Source organism: Trichechus manatus, unplaced genomic scaffold (genome assembly GCF_000243295.1).
Source record: "Trichechus manatus latirostris isolate Lorelei unplaced genomic scaffold, TriManLat1.0 scaffold00208, whole genome shotgun sequence".
Taxonomy (NCBI): Eukaryota; Metazoa; Chordata; class Mammalia; order Sirenia; family Trichechidae; genus Trichechus; species Trichechus manatus.
In genome coordinates this window covers 2,834,315-2,849,063 of record NW_004444144.1, presented here as the reverse complement: position 1 = coordinate 2,849,063, position 14,749 = coordinate 2,834,315, and the positions used below count along the sequence as shown (strand labels likewise).

The window sequence follows — 14,749 nt, the reverse complement described above, 5'->3', positions numbered from 1 at the left end:
ATAAATGTGTATAAAAATAAACCTATTAAAATTTGGGTATGCTTATCAATAAAAAATAATAAAATATTTTAAAATGCAAACTCTTTTTCAGGTGAAATTACATATGGTGGTAGAGTTACAGACACCTGGGATCAAAGATGCCTTCGTACTGTCTTGAAAAAATTTTTTTCACCTGAAACATTAGAAGCTGATTATAAATATTCTGAATCAGGTAAATGACTTTTCAATATTATGAAAAAGACCTTTGCCAGGAAACTGTTGACAGCATATCTCAGGTTTCCATCCAGGAGCTCTCTATGTCCAGTCTTCACCACCAGCCCCCACCGCCACCCTACTGCCATGCTTGACCACCTTCAAAGCTGGTTTGGTAGTAAGAGTACAAGGATACATGTTGTGCAGTAACAACTTTGAGTTTCTATTTTAAAGTTGGTTTTGTTTTGTTTAAATATGTTTTCTAATATGTTTGGAATGTAATTAAAGAAAGCTTCCATTACAGTAAGTTGAGTAAGAAACAGGTCTATGAGTTGGCGACAGCTCAGCATGTAGATTATTGGTTCCTAAGTGTCTTCCCCCTTGGAGAGAGCAATCTGATTAGTGCACAAACCTGTTGCCATCGAGTTGATTCCGACTCATAACGACCCTACAGGACAGGGCAGAAGTGCCCCATAGGGTTTCCAAGGAGTGGCAATGGATTTGAACTGCCGACCTTTTGGTTAGCAGCCAAACGCTTAACCACTGCACCACCAGGGCTCCAGTTAGTGCACAGTGGGCACATAAAAGCTCCTACCACTGAGTTGAAAGAGACCGAGCTTCAGGGCTGAAGACTCAACTGTATATTCTGTAATCTCTGGAAAATTGAGTAACCCTAGATTTTGATGTTTTGCAAATGTAGCTTTTGGTTTTGGGGGACTGGGAGGGTTGTTGTTGTTTATCAAACAAATGTCAAAGCAGTCTCTAACCCAGCATAAATTTGGAGCCCTTAATGAGTAGTTCAAGGTCCTGCCTTTCAGCAGCACAGCCCTAGCCTCTCAGAAGCTGAAATGTTCTGGAGGAGACACCCAAAAAGTTCAGACACTGATCAGATGCTTGAGGCCTCAAGACAAGGTGACAAAACTAGACACAGTAATGCAAGCAAGGAGGCTTGGGAAAAACAATCCCCTTTTCTACATGAGGCAGCTGGTTGCAGTCACTATCAGAACCAGGCGAAGATGGACCAAACCCAGCGGTATAAAGCCAGTCTGAGACATGTTTACCTTCTGTCTTTTTAATAACAGGTATCTATTTTGCACCCTTGGCGGACAGCCTCCAAGAGTTTAAGGACTACATTGAAAATCTGCCTTTGATAGATGACCCAGAAGTATTTGGAATGCATGAAAATGCCAACTTAGCTTTCCAGGTATGTGGTCTTTCAACTTAAAAGTCATATTCATATGGTTTATATAAACTCGAAACTTCAGGAATCACCTCATTAGTTCTGTAAATTATAATATTCTTGAAAAGACATATAAACATTTCACCTTGACTTCAGCATTTAGCCTGTTCCCTTTGGACCCTTCACAGAATTCTAAGCTTATCATGCATTTTCCCTGTCACTACTGACCCCCTCCAACTCCCTGCCTCTGCCTGCTCCATAATCTGCCAGCTCACAGTCTACCATAACATGGGGATTTGGATGATAATATAGTCCTGTCTCTTTTGCCCCTCTCCTTCCATGCTGGCACATTTGTATCATATTACACAAAGATTTATGGATCCATAGATCATTAGGTTATCAAAGTAAAGCAACAAATTTCCAAAGAGATAAATTAAAACAATTTTCTTAAAAAAAGCATGATTCATCAAGGTCACAGTGCCAGACCACAGCAGTGCTCCAAAGAGCAAATTGGCTTATTTTTCTCCTCCGTGTAAGACTTCCTGATGCCTCACCATTACCTAAGGACCATCCAAGGTCCTCAGCATGGCAGTCAAGGCTCCTCCATGACCTGGCACTGCCTACCCTCTAGTTTCATCATCTGCCATGGTTAGTCATCCGTAGATGAACCAAAACCATGAAATGAAGTCTGTTCCTGGGAACCCTGGAAAGCTTTAGAGGTTGGACACTAGGTTTAGCCTCACCAAACTTGAGGAGAATAGTCTTTCTTTTCAACCTAGATTTTGCCACTACAAGTGATACAGGGTGAGGTCTTCCTAGATATTAAGGAATCTACATACACACAAGAACAAAAAACAGTGGGTCCTTCAGAAAGAACACCAAGAGGCCAGTGCTCTGACACTTTATTTCATGTCTTCTGCCATTAAATTTGCCATTCAGCAGAAAGTGAAAATAACATATCTTGGTTTTCTAAGATACAATCTACTTTCAGGAGGAAAAAGAGGTAGCCAAACCTACTGTTAACATCTACCCATGACGGACTGCTCTGGGGTGGTGGGCATGGGGGAAGGGAAAGGGGCATGTGGCTATGGTAAGGTTCACTGCATCCTGTGAGAAATGAAGCACTGTTTTAAGAGTAAAGCTCTTGCTAGTGTGTACCTAGGAGTGTAGTTTTTGTGTTTTCCTTTGGTTCAGAATGACCAAGAATGAGATAGCAGACATGTCGCACGCTGCTGGTAGGTTTTTCTGTTTGACCTCCCTTCCCCACTGTCATGGACTGAACTGTGTCCCCCAAAAATATCTGTCAACTTGGCTAAATCATGATTCCCAGTATTGTATGATTAGCTACCATTTTGCAATCTGATGTGATTTCCCTATGTGTTGTAAAATCCTGTCACTAAGATGTTAATGAGCTAGATTAGCAGCAGTTATACTGATGAGATCTACAACATTAGATAGCATCTTAAGCCAACCTGTTTCGAGATATAAAAGAGAGAAGCGAGCAGAGAGACATGGGGGACCTCATACCACTAAGAAAGCACCACTGGGAGCAGAGTGCATCCTTTGCATGCAGGGTTCCTGCACAGAGAAACTCCTAGTCTAGGGGAAGACTGATGAGAAGGATCTTCCTCCAGAGCCAACAGAGAAAGAAAGCTTTCCCCTGGAGCTAACGTCCTGAATTCTGACTTCTAGCCTACTAGACTATGAGAGAATAAGCTTCTCTTTGTTAAAACCATCCCCTTGTGGTATTTCTGTAACAGCAGCACTAGATGACTAAGATACTCATTTTTCTGGTATAGTACATGCCCTATTCCCCACCCCTTTTCCTTTGGGGCAACTGGTCCTTCCTCATTCCATGAACTTCTGATAAACTTTCCAACCACCTCCACCTCCACATAAGCGAGCAAATATGTGACTCATGCCTGGCCAAAGCTGCACCCCATCCCTTAGTCATGCTCATTGGTACAAGGAGTAGGCAAATGGTCCATGTTAGGCCAATGAGAGTCCTTTCCTGAGCTTTTATATATAGATGCTAGGGAGGGGAAGAGAGGCAAGGAGAAGGGGCTCATGCTTTCCTCTGGGATCTACATCTGCAGCTGTCTGTGAGGCCTTATCCCTGACTCCCTCTCCCCCTTCTTCCCCCTCGCCAGCCCCCCCATCCCCCCACTCCACCCCACCCCACCTCCCTGCTACATGGAGGCTCATCTGCCATAGGAAAGGATGAGGGCAGCCTAGAGAGAAACAGACAGTCATGCACAGGAAAGAGAGTTTTAGATCCATCCATTCATGCCCAAGAGCCATGCAACTTGTGCTCTTTTCTTTCCAGTTACAGGAGCCAACCAATTACTTGTCTTTGCTTTAGCTGATTTAGGATGGATAATTCTGCCTCTTGCAATCAACAGAGTTTTAATAGAAAGATGTAAATGATTCCTTCCTCAGTCCAGCAAGTTATACTTACAGAGATGTTACTAGAAACTAGTAAAGAAAAGAAATTTGGACTTTGACCTGTGCACATCAGCTAGAGAAACAAGGAAGAAATTTGCCTCCTAAGAAGATAATGAGCCTAAGTCAAGGACCATCTGCATAGACTGTCTATGGGCAAACAGAGATCTGTTATCTCTCTTCTCTTTAGAGGCTGAATAAATGAAACGAAAAATCCAACAGGGGCTGAGTAAATAGGAAGCACGCGCACACACACACACACACACACACACACACACACACACACACTGAAGGATAACCCATTGCCATCAAGTCGATTCTGACTCATAGCGACCCTACAGGACAGAGGAGAACTGCCCCCATAGGGTTTCCAAGGAGCAGCTGGTGGATTCGAACTGCCAACCTTTTGGTTATCAGTCATAGCTGTTAACCACTGTGCCACCAGGGCTCCAACCTGGGTCTCCAGCATGCAAGGCAAGAATTTTATCACTAAACTGAAGGATAAGGGATACAAAATACCATCCAGAAGACTCAGAGCCACCTTCTGCAAATCATCTACTGCAGGAACCAGAAAAATATATGTGTTTTGGCATCTAGGAAAGGGTGTAAGAAAATCTAGCCTGTACAAAATAGAGAGCCAAAATGTGAGAATAGGCTGAAATGTAAATACAAAAGATGCTATGAGATGTGAGAGAACAAAATATTCCAAGGAACCTAAAAATAATCATAACAATTAAAATCTGCTTTGGAGACATGAAGACCGGAACTGATATACAGATCATCACAAACACAAGATATAGGGAACAAATATAATAAACCTTCCAGAATGGAGATTAAAATGTCCAAAAAAAATTTGGAAAACTATGACAGATGGTAAAAGGTATGGAGGATAGTGCAAGGAGATTCAACAAAACAATAGGAATCAGAAGCAATATTTCACGAGAGTCTTTAATTACTTCTTGCTGTGCTGAAAAAACAAAACAAAACTGAATCTATGCTTGGACAGATCCTGGCACAAATTTAGAACTATAATGATAAATAAAAAGGTCATATAAACATTTAGCCAGCTCCCCATCCCCCATCTGGCAAAAAAAAAAAAAAAAAAAAGGCTACTGTATTAGTCAGGATGGACTAGATTATGCCACAATTAACAAAATTACTCAAATCCAAGTGATTTAATACAACAATTATTGTGTTGGCAGATTGGCAGAGGGGCTCTGCTCCACAGAGTCACTCAGGGACTCAGTCTGGCAGAGACTTTATTACATTGTAGCTGCATTAACTGGAACAAATGGCTTCTTTGTTCACTGCAGTATGGGAGGAGAGACACTAGAGAATTATGCATAGGCTTTTCACTGTCTCAGCTAGAAATCCACCATTACTTCTGTTCACATTTCATTGGCCAGAACTAGTCATGTGTACTACTTAACTGCAAGGGTGTATGGAAGTGTAATCCTCACTATGTCCTAAAGGAGTGTGATGTTCAGTGCACAGTGCAGGTAGGCAGGAAGGAGGGTGGAGATTGTGATATGTGGAGCTAAAATGGGTATGGGAAAGAAGAGAGAGAGGAGAGAGGAACAGGAGCCAAAAACACACAAACAAACTAGGAATGGGTACACACTAGAAGTCTCTACTAATAGAAGGCTGGCCATACTAAATGTTTCAAAACTCATTCTATCCAACAAGAAGTCAAGAACTAAAATGGAGAAGACATAATGTTAAATGACTGGCACCAAAAAAGGAAACCAAGCTGTTTAACAATAGCATTAAGTAAATAACCTCATATATGTGTTCAATACCTCATGAATATGTCAAATGTAATATCTGAAAGAGTGTCTATTATGTAAACTGTAATTTTAACATTCAAGATCTAGAGTCCCAGGTTATACTTTCTGAGCTTCTCTCTCAGGTAAGTGGATGACAAGTGTTGAGACTGGAGTTTCAAGGTCAAGGACTACAGATTGGAGTAGAATGAATTTGGAAGGACTTAGACAATACCGTACCTGAAACATCCCACCACCCAACCTGGAAGCATTATTGTACATGGGTATCTAGAACATGAAACACCAAGAGAATTACCCTGATAAGAAATGTGAGAGCTACATAAAGTAACACTCTAAAAGATTCAAATAAATAGATTTGAGAATGATACCTTGCTCCTTAGATAGAAGAAAAATCTAGAAAAATTGAGATATTTAACTGATCTTGGAATAGGGAGGAATTTCTAAGTATAAAAAGCCATGGAAAAATATATCACATTTGTAACAGCCAGTGGATTTTATTATATCAAGAAGTTCATAAGAAAATTAAAAACTAAATGCCAAACCATTTTTGAAACAAGAGTTTACTATTTTTATTATATACATATCTCTTATAAATCAATAATAAAAACACTAAGAAATCAAAAAATGTACAAAATACATGAATATAAAGAAATAACACAGTTGACCAATGAACATACTTTAAAAGTTTTAATTCTGCTAATCCTCAAAGAATTGCAAAACAATAAGAAACCATTTTTACCTACTGTGATGGTTAAGGTTGTGTGTCAACTTGGCTGGGCCATGCATGATTCTCAGTGGTTTGGCAGATATGTAATGATATAATTTGGCATTTATGTAATGATGTAGTCATCCTCCATTTTGTGGTCTGATGTAATCATCCTCCATTTTGTGATTTGATGTGCGAAGTCAATCAGTTAAAAAGGGAGTTTCTTTGGGGGTGTAGCCTGCATCCAATATATATGGTAAAGCTCACTCACTTGCTCTGGATCCTGCACCCAGCCTGTCATCATCTGACCTCCAGTTCTTGGGACTTGAGCCAGTGGCCTGCTGTACTGCCTGCCAATCTTGAGATTGGTCAGCCTCTACAGCCTGTAAGCCAGCAGCCTACTGTCTTACCTGCTGATCTTGGGATTCACTGGCCTCCAGCAGCCTGTGAGCCAGTGGCCTGCTGTCTTACCTGCCGATCTTGGATTTGTCAGCCTCTGTAGCCCATGAGCCAGTGGCCTGCCATCTGACCTGCTGATCTTGGGTTCGTCAGCCTCTGCAGCCACATGAGTCAAGAGAAGCCTCCAGTCTGCCACCTAACCCACAGACATGGGACTTGCCAGCCTCTACAACTGCATGAGCCATTTCCTTGACATAAATCTTTCTCTCTCTACATTTTTATATATACGCTTCATTGGTTTTGCTTCTCTAGAGAACCCAGCCTAAGATACCTATTAAGTGGGAAAAAAAATTTTGACACAATATTAATTCTTGCAAAGACACAGAGAAACCAGGTCCCCTGATACACTGTTGTTGGGAGCATAAACTGATACAATGTTTTTATAGATCCATGTGGTAACACATAGTTTAAAAACATCCCTTCTAGTAATCTATCATTTTAAAACTTTCAAAGATAGATTCATGTAGATTCTAGTACCAGAGTTCTGTAAGATCTAAAAATGTCCCAAAAGTAGATAAGCAACCATATTAACTGTGGCACACTGGTACCATGGAATGACACACAGTCACTAAAAGCAAAGTTTGTAAAAATTTCCAGTGGTATGGGAAAATGCTCATGATATTGAAAAAGCAAACTGAAAAAGAAGGAATACTATATAAATTGTATGGACCCAATCTTGTAAACTAGATGCACATATATGCAGAAAATATCCAAGTAGGGGAAAACCGAAATGTTATAATCATCTCTGGACAGCAGGATCATGAGTAGTTTTTCTTTATACTTTTCTGTTTTCTAAATTTTTTATAATAAGCCATATTACCTAATTGGGAAAAATGCTATTTAAATAAATAGATATATGTCCTAAAACTGTGTTCTCATGATTTCTTCCTCATTTTCATATTTGCCTTTTAAATGATTAACTAAAGATATTAAAATATAACACTGACAACTGTATACTATGCATTTCCAATAAGCACATTTTACTAACTCTATCTTCAACATATATTTTTTTCCTTGTTCTTGAGAACTGCCATTATTTCTATAAGTAAACTATATGTGCTACAAAATTATTTTTTAAGAATTTGAGTCTTCACTGTTTTGTCTCTTATCACCCTTACAGTACAAAGAGACCAACACTTTAATCAACACCATACTTGAAGTTCAGCCAAGGTCCTCTTCAGGTGGAGAAGGAAAAAGCAATGATGAAATTGTCCAAGAACTTGTTGCTTCTGTCCGGGCCAGAGTTCTAGGTAATAAATAATTCCCAGCATCTGTATGCAATGGTACTTTCAAGAAAAAATTCAGAGCGAGCTAAGTGATAAGCAAGTGTCCAAATGTGCTTATTATGGAGAGACTTTTGTTTACTCATTGAATTCTTACATGGAGCTCTCCATTTGTAGAATGAAAGCCTACAGCACCTCAACAGCTCAACTGCCAGAAGGATTAGCAGCAAGGGTTTCTAACCCAATGTAACTTTAACCAGACCTTTCCCTGAGCTTCCCGTGGCTTCATTATTAATATCTCTAGACCTGCACTGTGCAAGACAGTGGCCACTAACCATATGTGGCTACTTAAATTTAAATGTAAATAAAATGAAATTAAAAATTCAGCTCCTCAGTCACACTAGCCACATTTCAAGTGCTACCATACTGGGCAACACAGATATAGAATATTTCCATCATTGTAAAGAGTTCTATTGGGCAGCCCAGTCTAGAATCCATTTCATTTTCCTCTTCTCCATTCAGGAGAATGGCTAAATTAATTTCACCTTGTTTTCTAGTAAGTTAGGGAATCTTCCTGAATGATCACAAGAGACCCACTTTCACACTTCTCTTAGATTGGCTCTAGAGTTAGATTTTCTTAGTCTATTATTCATGGATCAAGTCCTGAGTGGTGCAAATGGTTTATGCTCAGCTACTAACTGAAAGGTTAGTGGTTCAGACCCACTCAGTGGCACTGTCATGGACTGAACTGTGTCCCCCAAAAAATGTGTGTATCAATTTGGCTGGGCCATGATTCCCGGTATTGTAGGACTATCCACCATTTTGTCACCTGATGTGATTTTCCTATGCATTGTAAATCCTGCCTCTATGATGTTAATGAAGGGGGATTGGCAGCAGTTGTGTTGATGAGGCAGGACTCAATCTACAGGATTGGATTGTGTCATTAGCGAGTTTTTTTGGGATATAAAAGAGAAAAGCAAGCAGAGAGACACCAAGAAAGCAACGCCGGGAGCAAAGCTCCTTGTCCAGAGGAAGACTGATAAAGAATAAACTTCTGTTTGTTAAAGCCATTCACTTGTGTTATTTCTGTTATAGCAGCACTAGATGACTAAGACAGCTACTAACTGAAAGGTTGGTGGTTCAGATCCACTCAGTGGCACCACAGAAGAAAGGCCTGGAAATCTGCTTCTATAAAGATTACAGCCAAGAAAACCCTATGGCGCAGTTCTACTCTGTAACACATGGGGTCACCATGAGTCAGAATCAACTCGATGGCAGCAGGTTTGTTTTTTTTGGTATTATTCGTAGTTGGAAGAGATGTCATGTCTTAGTTATCTGGTGCTGCTATAACAGAAATACCACAAGTGGATGGCTTTAACAAAGAGTTTATTTCCTCACAGTAAAGTAGGCTAAAAGTCCAAATTCAGGCTGTCAGCTCCAAGAGAAGCCTTTCCCTCTCTGTCGGCCTTCTTATCCACGTTCCCCTGGACTAGGAGCTTCTCTGCACAGGAACTTCAGGTCCAAAGGACACGCTCTGCTCCTGGTGCTTCTTTCCTGGTAGTATGAGGTCCCCCTGTCTCTCTGCTCACTTCTCTCTTTTATGTCTCAAGAGATTGCCTCAGGATACAATCCAATCTTGTAGATTAAGTCCTGCTTTACTAACAGAACTGCCGCCCATCCTCCGTCATTAACATCACAGAGGCAGGATTAACACAATACTAGGAATCATGGCCCAGCCAAATTGATACACACATTTTGGGGAGGACATAATTCAATCCATGACATGTCGTTATAGGAAAAAGAAAATCAAGGCAGAAGAGACCGGTGACTGAGTCTCACCAATACCGTTAAGGCTCCCAGAGAAAGAGAAAAGTGTGACCTCAGAACCCATTGTCTCCCCTTCAGAGCAAGCCCTCAAAAGAATGGCCACTTGAGTAAAGGGCTTTGTTGATGTTGAGGTAAACTGAGTCTGTTATTTCAGAAGGCAATTTTCAATCAATCAACATAAGATGGAGGGCTGGGTGGAAAAGGGATGACTAGATGGATGGATGACTAGAGAGGTAATGTACTTGTGTCATAGAGTCCTACTGACATGTAGGAGGTTTCTCTCTCCAGGCATCCTAAAGCCTATAGTTTTACTGTGAAATGAAAGGCAAGGTCATCTGCTAAGAATGAGAGGACAGGGATGCAACTGGTTTAAGAGAATTGAGGGTCTGGAATAGCCCTGAAGGGAATGGTAGAGAGTCCAGGGACACATTACCGCAGCAGCATCGTGGGCCCAGAGACTGAGCTCACCCACACTGCTGTGTGATTTTTCTCCAGCAGCCAAAATGTTTGAGTGCTTAAGAAGGAATTTGATATCCCGTTTTTATGCAAATAACACAAACTTTCTGCATTTGTTTGCTGGCCGGGCCCTCCCTCGACAAGGTATTTTCATAAGGGTGCTATGCTAATTTTTTTTAAAGCAACACACGGAGGAGGATTGGCATAGTGGAGCAAAGGGCACTCTCTATTAAAATACGTATGTATTTCAGAGCCCCTCATTTATTCACACTTCACTCAGATATGTAAGGAAAATGTAGTTTCTTCCTTTTTATATCTCATATGGCTCTTCAGCTGCTGGACTGTAGGGGAAAGAAGAGCTAAATTTTCATCCAGTTTACATCCTGGCCTGTATGATAATTTAGCCAGTTCCTCTGAGCGATGCTCAGTAACCTGGGATAAATGCTGAGTCTCTCTCATCTCTGTCTCCTGCCCTCAGCCCTCTCTCTCCTAGATGCAAGGTAGGTATTGGGGGAAGAGTGTGGCTTACATACCTGCATGGCAGAGGGAAAGACTCGGGGTCCCAGGGCAGTGCCCTCTGGCCCCTTTGGTCTCAGGATGTCCCTTGTCTTGCCCTGAAGTCTGCCTGGCTGACTCCCACTCAGCTCAGGCCCAGGCCCATCTTTCTGCACCCTCCTGTGGAGCCTCTTCATCCACTGTAGAGACCCTTTTAGGCAAAACCCCCACTCAAACTCGAAGATACTGCTGGACCATGCTGACTTCCCACTTCATCCTTTCCCCTCTCCACCTCTCCCTCCTCCCACAGTCACCTCAGGTAGCACAGCCAGGCTCTAGTATTTTACTTAAGCAGTCGAAGACCTACCCGCCCGTATCCCAGGGCCATAGACCACATACTCAGACTGGCGGAGAAGATGAAAATAGCCACGAGGTGGTCTCAGGGAACATCTAGTTCAACTGGCATAACCTAGTTTATAAAGAAAATGTTCTACATTCTATCTCTGTGAGTAGTGTGTGGGGTCTTAAAAGCCTGTGAGCAGCCATCTAAGACACTCCACTGGTCTCACCCCTTTGGGAGCAAGGGAGAATGAAGAAAACAAGATACAAGAGAAAGATTAGTCCAGAGGACTAATGAACCACAACTACCATGGCCTCCACCAGACTGAGTCCAGTACAACTAGATGGTGCCCAGCTACCACCGATTGCTCTGACAGGGATCACAACAGAGGGTCCCAGACAGAGCTGGAGAAAAATGTGGAACAAAATTCTAACTCACAAAAGATGACCAGACTTACTGGCCTGACAGAGACTAGAGAAACCCCAAGAGTATGGCCCCCGACCACTCTTTTGGCTCAGTAATGGAGTCACTCCTGAGGTTCACCCTTCAGCCAAAGATTAGACAGGTACATAAAACAAAACAAGACTAGTTGGGGGGCACAACAGCCCAGGACAAGGACTAGAAGGCAGGAGGGGATAGGAGGGCTGGTGATGGGGAGCCCAAGGTCGAGAAGGGAGAGTCTTGACATGTCGTGGGGCTGTTAACCAATATCATAAAACAATATGTGTACTAACTGTTTAATGAGAAACTATTTTTTTCTGTAAAACTTCATCTAAAGTACAATTTAAAAAAGTTTTTTTTTAAAAAAGAAGAAAGAAAATAGCCATGAGAAACATGCTTTAAGGTGAAAAACAAAATGCATTAGCTTAACATTTAAGACAGATATATCCTTGATATGCTTGAATTAAAGCCTGATTTTCTATGACTGCTTCTATAATAAACAGAGTTCAATCACCAAAGAGCTTGAAATTATAGAAAGTTTGTCAGATTTAAGCCCTGTACATAGGACTTGAATAATGGGAGAAATGAGCTTTAAAATGTTAAGATAAGCACATTACAATAACAAAGTTAACCAGCCGGAATTCAGGGATGACTGATCTGAGGAATCCGCTGTGTTTCAGAAACACTGGAAATGGAGGGTGCTTCGGAGAGCCTGTTCACCAGGGATCCTCAAGGACGCCTTAACTCCTTGACCACTGTTCTTGGACAAGAAGTGGACCGGTTTAACAATCTGCTGAAGTTAATACATGTATGAGAGCTTACTTCTACCACTGCTACTGGGTATCAAAGCTTTGTAGAAAATTGTACAATGATATGAGTGTCCTTAGAATGTTCCATTCCCATCACTTCAGCATTTCCATTGGAATATGCTAACATCCCTTCAAACCTAACTTGTCTAAAATTGAATCGCTCCTCCTCTGAGTCTACATCCCCTATTTCAATAATGACTGAGCCAATGTGTGCCATTACAAATCCTCAGTCTCCCCATCATCCTACCATTTGTTGTTAGTGGCCTTTGAGTCGGCCGACTCACGGAGACCTTAGGATAACAGGACAAAACCTCGCCTAGTGCCGCGCCATCTCCAGGATCGTTGGTGTATCTGAGCCCTTTGTTGAGGTTCTGTGTCGGTCCATCTCACTGAGGGTTTCCCTCATTTTTGGTGACCTTCTACCTTACCAAGCTTGCTGTCCTTTTCTAGTGATTGGTCCCTCCTGATGACATGTCCAAAGTAAGTGAACCACAGTCTTGCCATCTTCATTTCTAAGAACGCACACCCTTTGAATTATCATTGACTCACTAGAAATTTGACCAGGGACTTAAGCCCGAGATTGAGATTCAGTGCTTGCTCCTGATGTCTAGTTTGCTCTTAATAGCAGAGTCCTTAGGAAGAGTTCCTCAAAATGTGGGCCACAAAAGGCCTGCTGTTAGAATCTCCTATGATGCATATTCAAAATGTAGACTCCTTGATCCTACCCTATCCTTTGCCGGTCAGTCAATCTGACTCATAGCAACCCTATAGAACAGAGTTGAAGTGCCCCACAGGGTTTCCAAGGCTGTAATCTTTATAGAAGCAGACTGCCACATCTTTCTCCCACAGAGAGGCTGGTGGGTTCAAACCACCCACCTTTCAGTTAGCAGCTAAGCGCTTAACCATTGAGGCACCAGGGATCCTTGATCCCACTCTAAACCCACTGAATTAGAATTTCTTAAGGTAAGGCCTGCCTGGAAATATGAATTTTTGATGATTCCAATGAAACTAATATTTGAGAACAACTGTTTGGTCCTTTGTCTTATGCTCAGGGATACTTTCTCTCTGGATCTCCTTGCATTTATCATGATGGACTAAAGGTTGTCTAGTTTCTCTGTGTATAACTTTAATAAGGGAAAATGAAGACTGTTAGAGGCCAAATACTGAGCATTAACTGGAAAAGTTTTATTGCTGATCAGAGAATCAAATACCTAGCAGAGAGACAAGGTTCAGGGTAAGATTAGAGGAGAACTGGTGTAGGTCCCCCATTAGAATGCAGTGTCTCTGAATGGTGCTGCTTGGCTGGCAACACGTAGGTTTGACGGTTAGGTGAGCACTGGGTCTCACCTTGGGACTGTGGCATCTAGTGAGGCACGCACCAGTGTCAGCAGGATTGGTAGCCAGGTCAGGGCTTATCACCCTCTCACCAGGGTTCAGATTAAGCTGCTGTGATGAAGACCCCAAAATACAGTAACAAGATAGAAATTCACTTCCCTCTCAGCTAACAGCCCAGAAGAAGCCCTGTCAAGGGCAGATAGTTCCACTTTGCCAGCTTTCCCAGGAATCCCGGCTACCGGGTCAGCTCTTCCAGCCTCAACATGATGGTTAAAGCTGTTCCAGGTTGTCCTTTTTGCCCACCAGTGGGAAGGGGGAAAGAGAGGACCAAGGGCAGGCAACTTCCTTATAAAAATGTGATCTAGAAGTTGCATACATTATTTCTTCTCATATCCCATGAACAAAAGCTTGGTTACATGGCCACACCCCAGCTGCAAAGGCAACTGGGAAATGTAGTCTCTGGGTGGACTGCTAAGCACCCAGCTAAAACTAAGGGGGTGTGATTATTCAAAGGAAGAAGAGGAGATGGACACTGGGAGACAGCGGTGCCTGCCATAATGAATGATACAATATTCTAGACTTAGTGCTCTAAACCATATATTCCCACAATTATTTGAGAGTTATTTTGTCCCCAGTTAATAACTAATACTGGTTACTTAACTTACTCTTTTTAAAAATACATTTAGTGCTCTTGACAGGAAACTGGGAAGATGCAGTGACCTTTGCCCTTTTAGACTGCCTGACGACTATCCTCTTAATTGTCCCTGTTTAAGTATTTTGGGAGATTGGATTAGGTTTAGGTTAATGTCCAGTCCTCAGTTCCAGATTTCCCAATAAATCACAGTTCCCCCCTCCATACCCAGTCACCCATCATTGTCCCTCGTCTTTCATCTGCCCTTTCTAATCCACCTGACAACCTTCACTTTAGGCCTCCATCACTCACACTTGGGTTACCTGTCACCTTCTAATTAGTCTTTGCTTCCAATCATCCTCATCCATACTGAATCAAAAAAAGCTTGATCATGACTTCCTGCCCCGCACCTCAGTTGTATCAGGCCCC

The 14,749-nt window shown here is 41.9% G+C and overlaps 1 protein-coding gene across 1 annotated transcript in view; it reads left to right on the top strand.

The window, feature by feature from the left end:
* DNAH6 (dynein axonemal heavy chain 6) overlaps nt 1–14,749 on the top strand; it is a 349,864-nt gene that overhangs the window by 306,068 nt on the left and 29,047 nt on the right. The window contains exons 69-72 of the mRNA XM_004388248.1: nt 92–211; nt 1,275–1,396; nt 7,884–8,013; nt 12,226–12,353. Of these exons, the coding sequence (XP_004388305.1) occupies nt 92–211; nt 1,275–1,396; nt 7,884–8,013; nt 12,226–12,353 (500 nt within the window). The remainder of the gene's footprint in view (nt 1–91; nt 212–1,274; nt 1,397–7,883; nt 8,014–12,225; nt 12,354–14,749) is intronic.